Source organism: Pyrus communis, chromosome 5 (assembly GCF_963583255.1).
Source record: "Pyrus communis chromosome 5, drPyrComm1.1, whole genome shotgun sequence".
Classification (NCBI taxonomy): domain Eukaryota; kingdom Viridiplantae; phylum Streptophyta; class Magnoliopsida; order Rosales; family Rosaceae; genus Pyrus; species Pyrus communis.
Window position 1 is genome coordinate 7,780,696 of NC_084807.1, and position 16,006 is coordinate 7,796,701.

At 36.6% G+C, this 16,006-nt stretch overlaps 2 protein-coding genes across 2 annotated transcripts; one reads left to right on the forward strand and one right to left on the reverse strand.

Annotated features, from left to right (window-relative positions):
• Positions 1–239: 239 nt before the first annotated feature.
• On the forward strand, positions 240–2,674 carry LOC137735648 (uncharacterized). The gene is made up of 3 exons (XM_068475091.1): positions 240–1,536; positions 1,618–1,736; positions 1,821–2,674. The coding sequence occupies exons 1-3, from the start codon at positions 1,209–1,211 to the stop codon at positions 2,400–2,402; spliced, it is 1,029 nt and encodes a 342-aa protein (XP_068331192.1). The 5' UTR covers positions 240–1,208; the 3' UTR covers positions 2,403–2,674.
• Positions 2,675–14,120: 11,446 nt separating this feature from the next.
• LOC137733301 (ethylene-responsive transcription factor 2-like) lies at positions 14,121–15,063 on the reverse strand. The gene has a single exon (XM_068472455.1). The coding sequence runs from the start codon at positions 15,000–15,002 to the stop codon at positions 14,220–14,222; it is 783 nt and encodes a 260-aa protein (XP_068328556.1). The 5' UTR covers positions 15,003–15,063; the 3' UTR covers positions 14,121–14,219.
• Between the last annotated feature and the right edge of the window lie 943 nt (positions 15,064–16,006).

Consider the following 16,006-nt stretch of genomic DNA (forward strand, 5'->3'; position numbering starts at 1 on the left):
GAAGGAAGAATGTTTTGCTAATGTTATGGGAACTAAAGAAAAGAGGAAAGCTAGTCATGAGTTGTGTCGTGGTGGTGAAGAAGAAAGTGCAAGTGTCGATATGGGCACAACAAGGACAACATATGTAAGTAGTGGGAGTGGGAGTGCGAGTGCCACACATTCACAACAAATTGGTTCTTTTCTACCACCTAGGTCAAGGGGACCACTTGATAGGTATGTTACATCAGAAGCTCGTCAAACCACGTTGAATACACCTTTCAAAAAAGAGGAAAGAAGACAAGCATCCCGAGCATTGGCTCGATGGTTCTACACTAGTGCCATTCCATTCAATGCGGCAAACAATGAATATTATGTTAATGCAATGAAATTGGTGTCCAATTTTGGTCCCGGCTTTGATGCTCCTACAAGCCATGAATATAGAACTTGGATGCTCAAAGAAGAAGTTGATGATGTACAAAGTATGATGAAAGAACATCAAAAGGCTTGGAAGAGATATGGATGCACTATTATGTCGGATGGATGGTCGGATGGCAAAAGTAGATGTTTAATCAACTTTCTTGTCAATAGCCCTCAAGGTACTTGGTTCTTGAAATCGGTTGATGCATCGGCCTCTATTAAGAATGGAGATTTGTTGTATGGCTATTTGGATGACGTTATTCAAGAAATTGGGGAGGAGAATGTGGTTCAAGTTATATCTGACAATGCTTCGAACTACAAGAATGCCGGGGCAAAACTTATGGAGAGGAAAGAGAAGGTGTGGTGGACTCCATGTGCGGCTCATTGCATTGATTTGATGCTAGAAGATATTTCTAAGATGGCATGGTTTGATGACACACTCAAACGTGCTAGGTGTATTTCAAAGTATCTATATGGGCATCAATGGGTACTAGCTTTGATGAGAAAGTACACTAACAATTCGGAAATTCTTCGTCCGGCGGTCACTAGGTTTGCCACTTCTTTCCTTACACTACAAAGCTTACAAAAGCAAAAGGAAAATCTTGTTGCTTTGTTTACCTCTCAAGAATGGTCGGAAAGTACCTATGCAAAATCCCGTGAAGCAAAGTTGGCTAAGCATCATGTGTTATATGATCGTGAGTTTTGGGGTCGAGTTTCCTTTTGCATTAAGGGCGTTCTTCCTCTTGTTTGTGTTTTGAGAGAGGTTGATTCGGAGGAGAGACCCCCCATGGGTTTTATATATGAGTTGATGGATGCCGCAAAAGAGAAAATTGCAAGCAATCTTAACAAAGTGGAGAAAAAAATATATGCCTATTTGGAGAAAGATAGATCGTAGATGGGACGATCAACTTCATCAACCACTACATGCGGCGGGCTATTACTTAAACCCACAATTTCGATATGAGGATAATTTCTCAGATACTGATGAAGTGCGAAATGGGTTGTTTGCTTGCATGGATAGGATGCTTGGGAAAGGGAAAGAACGTGAAGAGGCCGATGTTCAATTGGATTTATTTACTAATAAGCGTGGTCCATTTGCGGATTCTATGGCTATGCAAACTAGGAAAAAGCGAACACCAAGTAAGATTTAATTAGTTAATTGTTAATATCTTTTTATCATTAACCTTTAAATTACTTACCTTATTAATATTGTTTTTTTAGCGGCTTGGTGGGAGCGCTTTGGGCATAAAACACCCGAGTTAACGAAATTTGCTATCCGAGTTCTAAGCCTTACTTGTAGTGCATCGGGATGTGAAAGGAATTGGAGCACATTTTCAATGGTAAGTAAATATATTATTAGTATCTTAAGTGTCATTTTTGCTTAAAATGTTTAGACTTGAATAATAGAATTGATTTATTTGTAGATTCATACAAAACGAAGGAATAGGCTTGAACACAAAAGGCTTAATGCTTTAGCCTATGTCAAGTACAATTTGGCTTTACAACAAAGAAGTAAGAAAAGGATGGAGAAGTATGATCCTATTGTTGTGGAAGAAATTGCCTCCGATGATGAATGGATAACAGAGATAGAAGATCCCGTTCTTCCCGAAGATCCTACATGGCTTGAGGATGAGTTATTGTATAATGTTGAGGCCGTAAGGAATGTGCCAACCCCGGTTTATGAAGGTGGCTCATACATTCGAGAGCCTAGAGAGTCTTCTCCTCCTCCTCGTGAGCCTACTCCTCCTCCTCGTGAGCCTACTCCTCCTCCTTGTGAGCCTACTCCTCCTCCTTCTCCTCGTGAGCCTACTCAACCTCGGGGTCCTATTACATACAAAAGAAAACGGGGTAATGAAGAATCCTCAAGTAGAACTAGAAGAAATGTGGAATATGATTCGGAAGATTCTTTTGATGAAATGATGAGATGCCCGACAAGTTCATCTAGAGTTGGCAATGAAGAGGATGATGTTGCCTTTTATTTAGATGAAGAGGATTTAGATGAATGATTTATATCTTTGTTTGTATTTTGATTTATATGAAGATGATTTGGATGAATGATTGTTTTCTTTGTTTGTATTACCTTTTGAATGATGAATTTAGGTGATATTACCTTTGAATGATGAATTTAAATGATATTATCTTTTGAATGACTATGGATTTGAATGAAAAATTGAGAATGGATGTTTATTTTACATAGTATTATTTTTTATACAATTATATGTATAATATATAAAACATATATATAAAAAAAAAATTAAATCCTGTAAGGCTTCGCCTCACGCCTCACGCCTCACGCCTAGGCTAGGCTTCGCCTCGGACGCCTCGCCCACGCCTCACGCTTTTAATACATTGGTTTCTTATGACATCGTTTTGTTAATTAATGTGTCCGAGTCTCTTGAATGGCTTTTAAATTTGTTCCTTTGCAATGAAATTCTGGTTACCACCCTTTACATTTCCTGCCTCTTTTTGCTGTGTGTTTTTCTTCAGTTTGCAATCTCTCTGCAGAGTTCTCTGAATTTGATTTTGATAATGATCCTCAAACAGAAACTTCATTCTTCTTTGAGATAACTGCTATGGTTAAAATAAAAGATCTGTTAGACAAAGGGTTCAAAGTGGTTGAAGTATTTACAATACATAATTCAGGAATGAGAAATGCAAGTGTGCAACTGGAAAATGCACTATGGAGTCGGTACAAGTTACATGAATTTTCTTTTACTCCATGTCATAGTCACTGTTTCGTTTCAAGACCGAAAGGTCAGACACTTGAAGGTTGCACGTTTCAGTTTTCAACTTACGGAGCTACAATAGTATATTGGCGTAAACGAAAGTAGTCTGCAATGAAAATGATGTAGAGTTAGTGACTTACAAACTGCATGGGATTGATTAAATTGATAGTTGTATTCAAACTCCAAGGGATCCATGTGTGCCATTAGCTGCCTCTTTCAGCCAGTTTATCTCTTTTAAATATGTTCCAGTTTATCTCTTTTAAATATGTTATGAAATTCAATAGGGTTGCTCATGAAGTAGCAGCTTTTGCTACTGAGCTTGTGTTCCCTCTTCATAGCTTGAATACTATTATATGTTCGTTGGAACTTTGTTTATCCGATTACAGAATAAAAGATTGTCATGAGCCTCAATTTTTAATCTGTGCATGATCATTACTTGGTTTTAACAAGTTCTTGATCAACACCATCAGTACTTTGCTTCTGTAGCAGGCAAATCTATACCAAATTTCACGCGGCCTAATCAGCGCACACGTATTGAATTAAAGAGGATAAACAACACGAACATCTTTATAAATATCTCAGAAATGAATTTATTTAACTAGGTCTCTCAAATCATGCATAAATAATCGTTATTTCAACAGGAAATAATACAGAGATGTTTATTAATACAAGGAATGATCATATAACACTCAAAGCTTTCTCTTGCTTTATTTCCTGGCCTTGATCACCTCCATCTTAGCTGATGCTGGTCCAAGAAAAAAAAGCGACATGTTAGCAAGTTTATATCTATATATATATATATGTGTGTGTGTGTGTGTGTAAGCGAGATATATAAGTTAATTAGGGTAAGAAAATAAGACACTCACCGCTGGCAGTTGGTGGTCTTTGAGATGGGGATAATCATCACAATCCCACACTTGCCTGGGAGAGTAGAAGCTGTAACTTCCTCAACACTGGGGAAGCGGTTTGCCGCTGCCTTACAACATTCACAAGCGGCCTGCTTATCAGCTGTGGTTTGGGCGAGGTTCTTGATGTTCTGCACCCTGTGCAGTAAGTCGAGTCAAGATTACCCCGTTTGGTCAGGTAGGAAACGCAAGGCACTAAGTTCGAGTCCACCTGGCCACAAGAGACGACGGCCTCTCCTTGCTTCACCATTAGGTGAGCCATGGCTAGCAGAACCAACTTTGAGATCACAATGCCCTTCATCATTTTTCCTAGTAGTGAAAAGCTTGATAGCTAGCTTGCGTTTGAGCTTGCGCTTTTGCTTGTGGAAAACGGATGGCTTGCATGGTGTACTTATAGCCGGTTGAAGATAATGGACCTAAACAAAAACAGTTACGAAATTTCGGCCTTTCTAGTCACTTGGATAGTAAAGGCTAAAGAGGACAAGGTTTGGGCCAATTTTAGTTACTAGTTTGCAGGCTTTATAGTTTTAGTAATGAGCGATGAGTCTGGCCCTGTTCAATGTGTCATGCCCTTCTGGCCCAAGTTAACAAATTCCCTCTTTTCAAGAAATTTTGTTTCCATCCAAAACCACCCTCAGTTCATACTTGATAATGACTCCAACTACAAGCCGGCGGATGATTCTTTTTAATAAAAATAGTCACTGAGATTTACATAACTCCTTAATTTACCTAAATAATGAAAATCAATAGGAGTGGTCTTTGAGTTTGTCCACCGTAAATGATTTTGGCCGGTCCATGAAAAATCTATTAATATTCTCGTCAAATTGTGGTATAAACGATCACCTAACCACCCTTTTAAGGGTTTGTTTGTAAACCAACTCTTTCAGTTAACGAGGATATTGACTGATTTTTCATAAAATGACTAAAATGATTTACGGTGGACAAACTCAGAGATTACTTCTATTGATTTTCATTGCCAAGGACTAAAGTAAGTTGTTATTTCATTTTCATAAATCATTTTAGCCAAAAACCACTTGGGATTATCACAAATATATTGCTTGGGATTATACTATACGTATACCATCTTCCTTCGTTTGAAAGGAATCATATCTTTGTAGAAGTGTGTATAGATCTTCATGTATAAAATAAGTTTGCCACATCAAGATTCAAATCTTTAAGGTGAAAAAAATATTTAAGGTCTTAATAAAGGCCCACCATTCAGTATTATGGTCTGCTGGTATTCATTTTTACTTGGAAGTGAGAGGTCTTAGGTTCGAATCTCGTTGATGGCGAATTCGATATCAAATTAGGCTACCCATTGTGTGGAATAGCCGAACTACCCATTCTCTTAATGTAAAAATATCGATGTACCAAATAAATAAATAAATAAGAGCCCAAACGTACAATTTTGTATGTTTGTGTATCAACTTTTGGACAAGGCAAATATTTAGACAAGATTTTCCATAAGATTAAACACACAATCTAGCCGATGACTTATGTTATATTGTGCTAAGAGAATATTAGCCGACTGATAACATCAAAGATTCGAAATTATGAATTTTAATAAGCCCACAAATAGATTAATGTATAACGCAAAACTAAGGTTGTATAACCATAAAAAAAAATTATTTCATTTGAAATCGTATGTATATAATTCTAATTTCTTGCTCATGTTTTCGTTATGTACGTGCGCAATAATTTCGTGTAAAAAAAAAAAAAAAATATATATATATATATATATATTTAGATATCTCTTTATTATATATATACTCACGTAGTTTCTTTAAAATATTTTCTCATTTCTTACATGGCTTAATGATTAGCTAAATCATACATTTTTAAAACTAAATCATACGTTTTTAAAACTCCAAAATACGGTACATGTACTATTTACGTATTTTGGAATTAAATTCGCACACCACCATTTAGTATACGAACAATTGTCGACCACCTGCGAGACAAGAAGAAGAGATCATAAAAGAACCTAGGCACCAGGGAGGTACCAACCAAGGACCCTTTGACTATCAAGTTACAACAGTGTTTACAATGTCAAGTAGTAGAATAGAGTGTAGAATGTGATACATTTACATTAAACCCTAAATGGCGTATTTATAGTGTTCAATGAGAGTCCTTCTGAGGATAGAAATCCGTATTAAAGCCGGGTGAATCCTAATAGGAAATCTGGGAAGATATTCTCTTTCCATTGGGCTAATGATTACTTGGAGCACATGCTAATTCCCATAATAATAGGAATTCCCAAGATTTTCTCCTAATCAAAGTAGGATTAGGAGTTACGTTCCTTGAGGGCCTAGTAGGTCTCTACAATGGTGGCCCTTGTCTACTGTTTTGGTGCCTATTAGATTTATTATTTTAATAGTACCTTTAGACGATCCGGTCCAGATCATATAGGTCACTATGACCACGTTGATCTAACAGTTTAGACCCCGAGGTCTGAGTATTGATTCAAATCGATCCATTTCCCTGGATCCTCCATTCTTTAATTGGAGATCTAATTTTTACTGCTGCATTTGCCTTGTCCGGCTGTCCTACAACGTATATATGTACTTTTTATGTTTAGCACACTACACGTTATTTTTAAACATTTTTGTTCATATATGTAAAATTCACGGATTCTATACGTATTTTTAACATAATCTGCCTCAATATTACCTAGAAGCTCATTTAATAAGCCCAGTTTGAACCAAATTAGTTAATTTTTTATGTTTTGAGTTCAAAAAAGTAATTAAACAAATCACGAATTGCTTATATAGAGAGTATTGTTGCATCCAGAAAAGAATAAGTTAACATTTCGTTTTCAATTGTTTGTTTTTAGTTTTCTAAGTTTTATTTTTTGAAAACTAAAACTAGTTAAAGTTTTCAGCTTTCATAAAAATAAAAACTGAAATAAAAAGGTGAAAATTCAAATCCCAACTATTTAGTATATCTGATTGCATAGACTTTTATTTATTTTTATTTGCAGAGATGTAACATGGGGATTTCAAACTTTATTGCATAGAAATACTTGGGAATAAGTTAAAAAAATCAACTCTAACCAACCATGTTCCCTCATGCACTAAAATAGAAAACCTTTAGGATCCCTCTCTCTCAATATGAGTCAGTCACAATAATTTGGTTAGAATTTGGATTTGACGAGAATCAAATCTAAGACTTCTCAATTATAATTGAAGAATAATAATTTTAAAATATGAAAAAGGTTGAAGAAGAGCATATGAGTTTTAATTAATAACAGGTGAAGTATGTTTTTCTCTCCCACTGTGAGACTGTGAGAGTTTCTCTCCTTCCTTGTAAGAGATTTTCTAGCTTGTATGCTGAGTTATCTTCCGATTTCATCTCTTCTGCCCTCGGTAATTCCTAAGGCCTGAGTCGGTGGCTATCGAATTTAGTTTTCTCGGCAATTTTTCCGTTGATTGTCTCGGATCTGTGCTTTAACTTTTCAAATCCTATGCCATTCAATTCCATTTTCTATTCCCTATCTTTCCCATCCTCCACCTCTTTGGATTTCCTCAAACCCATCAGATTTCGAATTAGTAGCCACTTACCTTGAACGCGTTTTGGTGCGATAATCTCAGGATGTTTGTAGAGCTTTGGTGCAGATGTTCACACCACCACCTTCATGGACTGGGAAGTGCATTTTGTTTCGGTTTGGGTATTCACACCACCACCCCCCATGGATTTGTCTTTGACGGCTTTGTTGCCTTAGGTGACTTTGTTGCTTATGAGTTCTTTCACCAGCTTCCTTTGGTTCGTTGTTATTGTTGCAACATCTATGGTGCTTTATGAAGGTTGTTGTAGTCGTTTTCCCATCATTTTTGTGGAACTGTTTGGTTGGATTCTAGGCGTTTGTTGGGCAGATGTTTTCGGTAGCGGTCGCAAGGAATTTAAGGTTTTGTGTTCCTTTTACTGTTTATGGGCTCAAACCTTTGTAAATTTTAGTATGTTTTCGGTAATAACTCTACCGCTTTTACAAAAAAAAAAAAAAAAAAAAAAAAAAAAAAAATCAACGGGTGAAAAGGATGCTGGGCTACGATTACAAAAGTAGCAATTGGAAAACTAGATGTTATACAAGCTAGAACAAAACATAGCTGATATGAATAATTTACCTTTTTTTAAAGTCTTTTTAATTTGAAAAAGTAAAAAAATATGAAGAGATTTTTCAAATAGATGGTGTTGTTGAAGATGTTATGTTAAACTGAGGAGTAGTGCTATACTTATTATCTATTTGTATCATCACTCTTGTACTATCTCTCCAATAGAGGTAGGGTTCACCAACACATGTGAGTCTCATCTCTATTAGAGAGTTGATACAAATAGATGTTGAGAATTGCATTTTTGCAAACTGAGTAGCTAAAATGTTTATTTTTTTAATCTTTTTTACATTGTTTATTTGCTAGTTTAACAAAAATTTAGAGCTTCCTTTAGAGATATTCTAAATACCTGTTTATATATTTATCATTAGAATTTGAGTCATCAGTCACTTATATACAATAAAAGACATTTCAATCGAGGATATGTTTTGCTCTTTTGACAATCTCTAATCCTTGAGTTAAAACCTAAAATTTTTAAAGCATAAAAATTAGGTTTTAACTTAGAAACAGTTTTTCAGCACTAAACCTTATGGGTTAAATATTTAGGCTGAGATTATTAAAAAAAAAATTAGGCTAATTTTTTTTAAAGTACTTTAAAAAAAATTACTTAGACCATCCTAATTAAATTTTATGAACATTTTAACCTAAAAATATTTATATTCCGATAAATATTGAAAAATCAATAAACCGACACCATGAAACTACATAAAGCTAATACAAACGATAATCAATAAAGCAACACCATGAATATGGGCCAATAGATTTTTTTTACTGTTAGATTTGATCATATTAAATCTCAGCTGTTAGATTCATGAATATATAAATACAAAACCAAAAATTAAATAAATTTGAATATAGACCGTTGGATCAACCAACCATCCAAATTTCCTGACTGTCCGATTTGTTAAAGAGTCGTTGGGCCTCATTATGGTGGCCGACATGACCCACGTACGTGGTGCCTATTTGTGTTAGAGCATCGCACGTAGAGAGCGTTGGCGAGTGAAGCTCGCTACGTCTGAACTTTTTCTAGGTGCCCCCACTTTTATCTGTGGGCCAATCCACTAACCCAATATGGAATCCTGGCTGGAATTTGCCTCAAAATTGATTTTGGGTTAAAACTCATTTTTAGTCCAAGAGTTGGAGCAAGTTGGGATATGTTTAGAACCTAAAATTTGAGTTTTGCTCCAAGCGTTGGAGTAGTTCTTACGATTCATAATAGATAGATGGACTATTTGATAAATACAAATAATATAAATATAAAAATAAAATGTCCACTTAGATAAATGATTATTAACTTGTGTAAGGAGTCATTTTGCACATGTGTTTTTCTATGTTTTGATTGGAGGATCTAAATTCTAATCACACTTCTAGGGTAATGTTAGTGTGAAATTCCATTCTTGGTTTTCACTATTGAAAACTAAGTATTTGTATTAACAAGATTTTATGTTATTTTCGAGAATTTATACGAGTTTTATTAAATTTAGATTTTAATTAAACTAATTACAATTTTTGAATTTTGGTCAATAATCGTAGGAGCGCGTTTTATTAAACCTTACGAGGTCACATTAAATACAATTGGACAAAGCTCAATCTTAGGAGCGCGTAGGCGGAAACCGTTTGTGAATTGGAATTGAAACGAAGAAATTAGAGACGTTTTAGTTGTTAAAACGGATAATAATAAAAATAAAAATTAGATACTGCCAGATGGCAGCAGGAGAGAAAGGAAAATAAAGAGTTGTAGGAGAGAAAATGAGGGAGGAGTGACCAATCAGAAGGGAAGGAAGGAGGGAAAATGAGAGGGGAGAGCCAGCGAACCAGACCTCCCTTCGACCTGTTTCTGGCTCGACTCGACCTGGTGGCGGTGCCATTTTTCCCAATGCCATTCACGGCAAATCACAAAAAATCATCACCTGAAGACAACTTCCTAGCCTTCCTTTTTCCATTTTCACCCAAAATTAGAAATAAATTAGTTGTAGTTTTGGTGAAAAACCGACGATGGGTGCATATGGGTGTACGGCGACGATTCATTAAATCCGAAGGTAACTCCTTCAACCACCACTACCAATAGACTCCCCTCAACCTTAGGAACAAAGCCCAAGCAGTGGTGGAGGAGGCGTTGGAGCTCGTTTTAAGGTCGAATTGAGAACACCCATTTAAAGGGTTTCCGGCGGATTGAGGGTGTTTTCAGGCGTTTCCCAGCCCAATTGGACTTTGACCGAGTATGAAAGTTCTTCCCTTTGTTTTGATCTACATTTCTATAAAATTTGGTAATTTTTTGAAATAGTTGAATTTTCCGGCGAGTCAGGATGACCGGCCACTGTGAGCAGCGACATGTGGGCTGAGACCCCACCTAACCTTCCTAGGCTAATTTTAATGCCTGATTCCGTATGTGACGTCCGATTGACGAAATTCTGTCATTTGAACATAGTTTTGTTAGAGACCGCAATTTGGTCATTATATGGATTGACGATCCCATTGTTGGATCAACACCAAAACCTTAACACATTATAGTATGTAATATTTGAGGACCGTAGGAACTGATGGATTGGGAATTCGACGTACTGATCTTCCCAAATTGATTTTCTAAGTTTGTAAAACCAAACGTTGATAGCAACCTAATTCTAGCAATTGACAGAGATCCGACCGTTGGATCATTCCGAAATTTTAGAATATTGTTCTAGAAGATAAATGAGACCTTTAGGAAGTTATGGATCAGAAATCCATAGGCGGATGTTCCAGATTGACTTGTATAGGGTTGTGGACCCCACATTTGACAGAGACTTGACTTTTGGTCAATATGCTACGAATTGATCTTAAATATTAAAATCAGTATTAGTAGAGACTATGTAGGGCTTAGTGGGCCTATATTGGTTAGTGAGTTATCCCAGATAATATACACATCGGTTTACTTGTATGGGACATCATATTATGATATATATGTGTTTATTTATCTTCTTAATAACGTGAATGATAAGTATGATAAATGTTATGACAATATGATCCTAGAATCCTATTAGAAGTATTATGTAGAACTTATATGCTTATGCGACATATTAGTTGGTGGCCATGAAAAGTTGATGGTGTAGGTGACTACGTTGTAACTCATAGGGGTTGAGGTATGGGTAGGTTATGTGTTGAATATATTGCACCTTGTAGTAGTGGTACATGGATGGTCCTACTTGGTATATTTGCGATGGGGGACCATACATATTTCAGGGGTGATCATGCTTGGTATATCTGCGATGGGTGATCACCGCCTGCTTGATTAGACAATGCTTATGGTTCTGCTTGGTATATCCGCGATGGGGGGCCATACGCATGTTAGGAGTGATCATGCTTGGTATATCCGCGATGGGTGATCATTACCTAGAGTATAGGATGTAGTCCTGCTTGGTATATCCACGATGAAGGACTATTAGGAGTGATCATGCTTGGTATATCCACGATGGGTGATCACTGCCTACTTTATTTGATTATGCTTATGGTTCTGCTTGGTATATCTGTGATGGGGGACCATACACATTCTAGGAGTGATCATGCTTGGTATATCCATGATGGGTGATCACTACCTAAAGTTAAGATGTGGTCCTGCTTGGTATATCCGCGATAGGTGATCGCTGCTTGCACGATGAAATTATGCCTATGGTTCTGCATTATGCTTGGTATATCCGCGATAGGTGATGGGTGATCACTACCTAGAGTTAGGATGGGGGACCATACACATTCTAAGGGTGATGATGATTAGTTGTAGTTGGTACATTTTGATAGGTGATCATATTTTGGTTGGATTCCGTTGAGTGTTCCGGAATCCCTACTCTTGCTCATTTCCATTAGTTTAGTCTGACCTTATATCCGAGTGAATAGGAATTGCTCACAGTAGAAGTTGTGTTTATAAATTAGATTTATCATGTTATTACTTGGAATCCAGGTAGGGAATTATGTAGAATTCCTTTATTAAATTTCGTGAATTGATATGTTGTCTCCTTGATTGATTAACATAGTTAAATGTTAATATTGTACATCTTTGATTCATGGAATTGCTTAATTGGAGTGATTGTGGAATGATGTGGGGTATGATTGTTATTATTACGATTAGACTTGTTAACCAATGTGGCGAGAGAATAATATTGTGCTACGTTGATTGTTCTTTGAGATGTTGCATGCTATGTATTACGGTATTATGTTGAAACATAGTGATTTATGTGATCGATGAAGTGGAAATCTTGGTTGTCATGTGGGTTGGTTATGTAGCCTTAAATCTAGTAATTTCAGGCATTTCAAGTTCTAATAAATGATTGATGAATGCTATGCTTTTTTGCTTGAACGTGCTATGATAAACGTCAGGGTGTAGTGGATGGTGAACTACAAATGGCTTGATCCATTTTTAGGGTACGTGGACAGTTTAACAAGGAGGTTAGATGCAGCCATAAAGTATACGAAAATTACTATGCAATTTGAATCTTGAATTATGCTTCGTACATATCCCGGAGGCGAAGTTTGTTAGGTATACAGATACTTGTTGACATCATGTGTCGATCTTGGACGTATGTAGGGATCGGGGCGTGATAATTAGGTAGATCAATTTTTTATCCAAATGATATGTCACCAATAAGAAATAGAGGTATTCATCAATTTACCCCCTGAACTTGTAAGGATTGGCTAATTTCCCCCCTCAACTATCATAATTAGTCAATTTTCCCCTTCAACTTTAATTTTGGCCAATTTTCCCTCTCAACTCTCATAATTAGTCAATTTGCACCCTACTGTTAATTTTTTTAATTTTCCATCTATTCTTCCGTTAAGTAGACATCCGCATGACTGCCTTTAAAGGGCAAAAAAGTCATTTTCCCTACACTTTCTATCTTCTTCCTTTTCTTCGAACTTTCTCTTGTTCTTCCTTTTGTTGAAGCTGAGCCCGTGACTGCCACCAATGCCTCACTCCTCTGTTGTTTGTAGTCCAATCCATTTGATATGCTGCTTTTGCAGTTTGCAGCTGCCCACACCCCGTCACCTCATCCTTTGGCCTCGTTTACCTCTGTTAAGGTGTAGGGAAACCTACTTAACGGAAAATGATAGTAGGGTGCAAATTGAAAAAAATGACAGTAGGGTGCAAATTGACTTTTTTTTTTTCCTTCAAAGGCAATCATGCGGATACCTACTTAACGGAAGAGTAGATGGAAAATTAAAAAAATTAACAGTAGGGTGCAAATTGACTAATTATGAGAGTTGAGGGGGGAAATTGGCCAAAATTTAAGTTGAGGGGAGAAATTGACTAATTATGAGAGTTGATGAGGGAAATTAGCCAAAATTAAAGTTAAGGGGGGAAATTGGCCAATGGTCACAACAGGGGTAAATTGATGAATACCTCTAAGAAATAAGCACGTTACTTAACACTTCAGTAATAATCCAATCATCAACAACCACATCATTTGGTTTAAAAGTTTGGTCTCTGTACCATTACCCATATTTCTATTTGTGCCTTGTAATTATGAAATACAGTATGGGAGAAGTATATTAATCCTTATAATTTATATATAACAAATTTCCCTTTAATAAAATAGTAGTATTCATCTTCACTGGTAAGTGAGAGATCTTAAATTTGATTTTCGCCAAAAACGAATTTGAATCATATTATTGCTAGTCATTGTAAGGATTAACCAATTCCCCCCACCCTCTTAATATAGATAATATCGTTGTTCAGAAAAGAAAAAAAAAAGTGAGATGCGCTATTAAGGATCCCTAACTTTATTTCTTATTGTATCAAACCAAAACCTCCTATATTGATCTCTACCATTCTTCTATCAATTACATACTTTATTTATTATTTATTTCTTCTGTCATGTAAAAAGAAAAAAAAATGAAAAATATCCCACCAAAAGGAAAGGAAGGTACATAATAAATAACAAAAATTTAGTCTCCATTAACGATCACGTACAAAACGAAAAGGTGGAATAAAAAAAAAAAATCCAACGCTTTACACTTGGGGAATCTCCAATTACTCTAAATAATGCAACAATTAACCAGCATTAAATATTAATCATAAACCACTAATCAATAATTCATGTGGCATTGGGGACACTGTTGTGTTAAGAAAGATCACTTAGCCACTGATCAACAGCAGCTAGCTGGCTCATCTCAACCCGGCTTGTGCTACCCGACTCGGCTTCAGCCGCCGTTCGAAGTCCAATATTCCTCCTTTTCGGCTTCGGCGACCCACTTTCTGACGAGGAAGAAGAAGTGGAGAACTCCGGGGCACGCCGCTTTGCTGTTACTCGAACGGGCTCACATCCCTCCGAGCCAATAAGATGAGGGAAGTTGAGCTTGGCTTTAGAGCCGCGCATCTTAAAAGCGGCTTGGTCATAAGCCAATGCCGCACCCTCAGCCGTCTCGTAAGTCCCAAGCCACACTCTGGCCCCGTTCTTCTTGGGATCCCTAATCTCCGCCGCGTATTTCCCCCATGGCCTCCGTCTCACGCCTCGAAAGTGCTGCCGCGACGGTGGCGTGTGAGTCTCACGCGCCACCACTATCTCTTCCCTGACAATCTCCCAAGGCTTCGGTTTCACGGGTGTGGTCTCAACAACATCAACGTGATGGTGATCTGATGATGGACTCCACCCGTCTGTGCCATCAGACAGAGAACCAACAATGTCGTTAGTGTCTTCCAGTTCCACTTTACACGGCATGTCCATCCAACTTTCCGTCGAGAAGAGGGTGTTGAAGCTTAAACTCTGGGAGTGCATTGGGGGAGGACTGCCTGAAGCTGTTGGTGATGATTCTTGCAAAGTAGTATCAAAATTATCGTCGAGAAGGTGTTGCCGAATCGACTCCAAAAGAGCAAAATCAGACACCAAGCAAATATCTTCAAACATTTTTACTTGTTAGGGTTCTGGAATTGGTTTTGAATAGGCTTTTGGAGGTTGAAGAATGTGGTAGTAGTACTGTAGATACTAGTTGTTGTTGTTGTAGTGGTTTAGACCTTGTGTTGTGTGTATTTATATATGGGCAATGAGGTATTGCTTATAATTGTAACTTTCTTACCAGTACTTTTATCATTTCCATGAAACTTCATTATTGATCAAGGTTTCCCACATGCATCACATGTTACAATATTTGTTTACTAAATAAATAAGTTACTAATTTCGTGGGTTTAATTAATTGATTCATCTATTTGTCACTGACTCATATCATTTATTTTTTATATATTTCGATTACAGTGATTTCAAATGGCTACATTGCTGCATGGCAAGTGGGCGGTGGCACAGTACAGGTCAATCCTTGGCCTGAATTATTGTATCTCAATGTTGGTTGGTGTCTTGGCGGTAGTGGCTAGCATGCATCCATGTAATAGACCAAATAACATCTCTTATATATATATATAGGAATGTGTTATCCACACAACCCATTTTACTTTTCACACACCTTTGATAATTTCTGTCCGTTGATTTTCTTCAATTCATCTAATCTAACGGCCGAAAATTAAAAAGATGTGTGAGAAGTAAAATGAGATGTGTGGATATCACACCCCTATATATATATATATTGCCAGAGCTAATGCTCTCAATATAAAGTAAAGAGTAATGGTATGCAGATCAATTTTTTTTAGAATAAATTTGCAAATTATGTGCTATGTTACCAATAAAAAAAAATGTTAATCAACACTTTAAAATTATCTAATTATCCACTACTACGTCATATGATTTATAAATTATAGTTTAGATAGATAGTCTCCTTAGCATTACCCTAAAATAAATAATTGAAAAAAATATATATAATGTAAAATAATAATAATAAAGGGTTATAATTTTCTAATAACAATTGGGTGACTTTTGATCTATTGGGTTCTAAAATGGAATAATATTCATCATCATTTGTG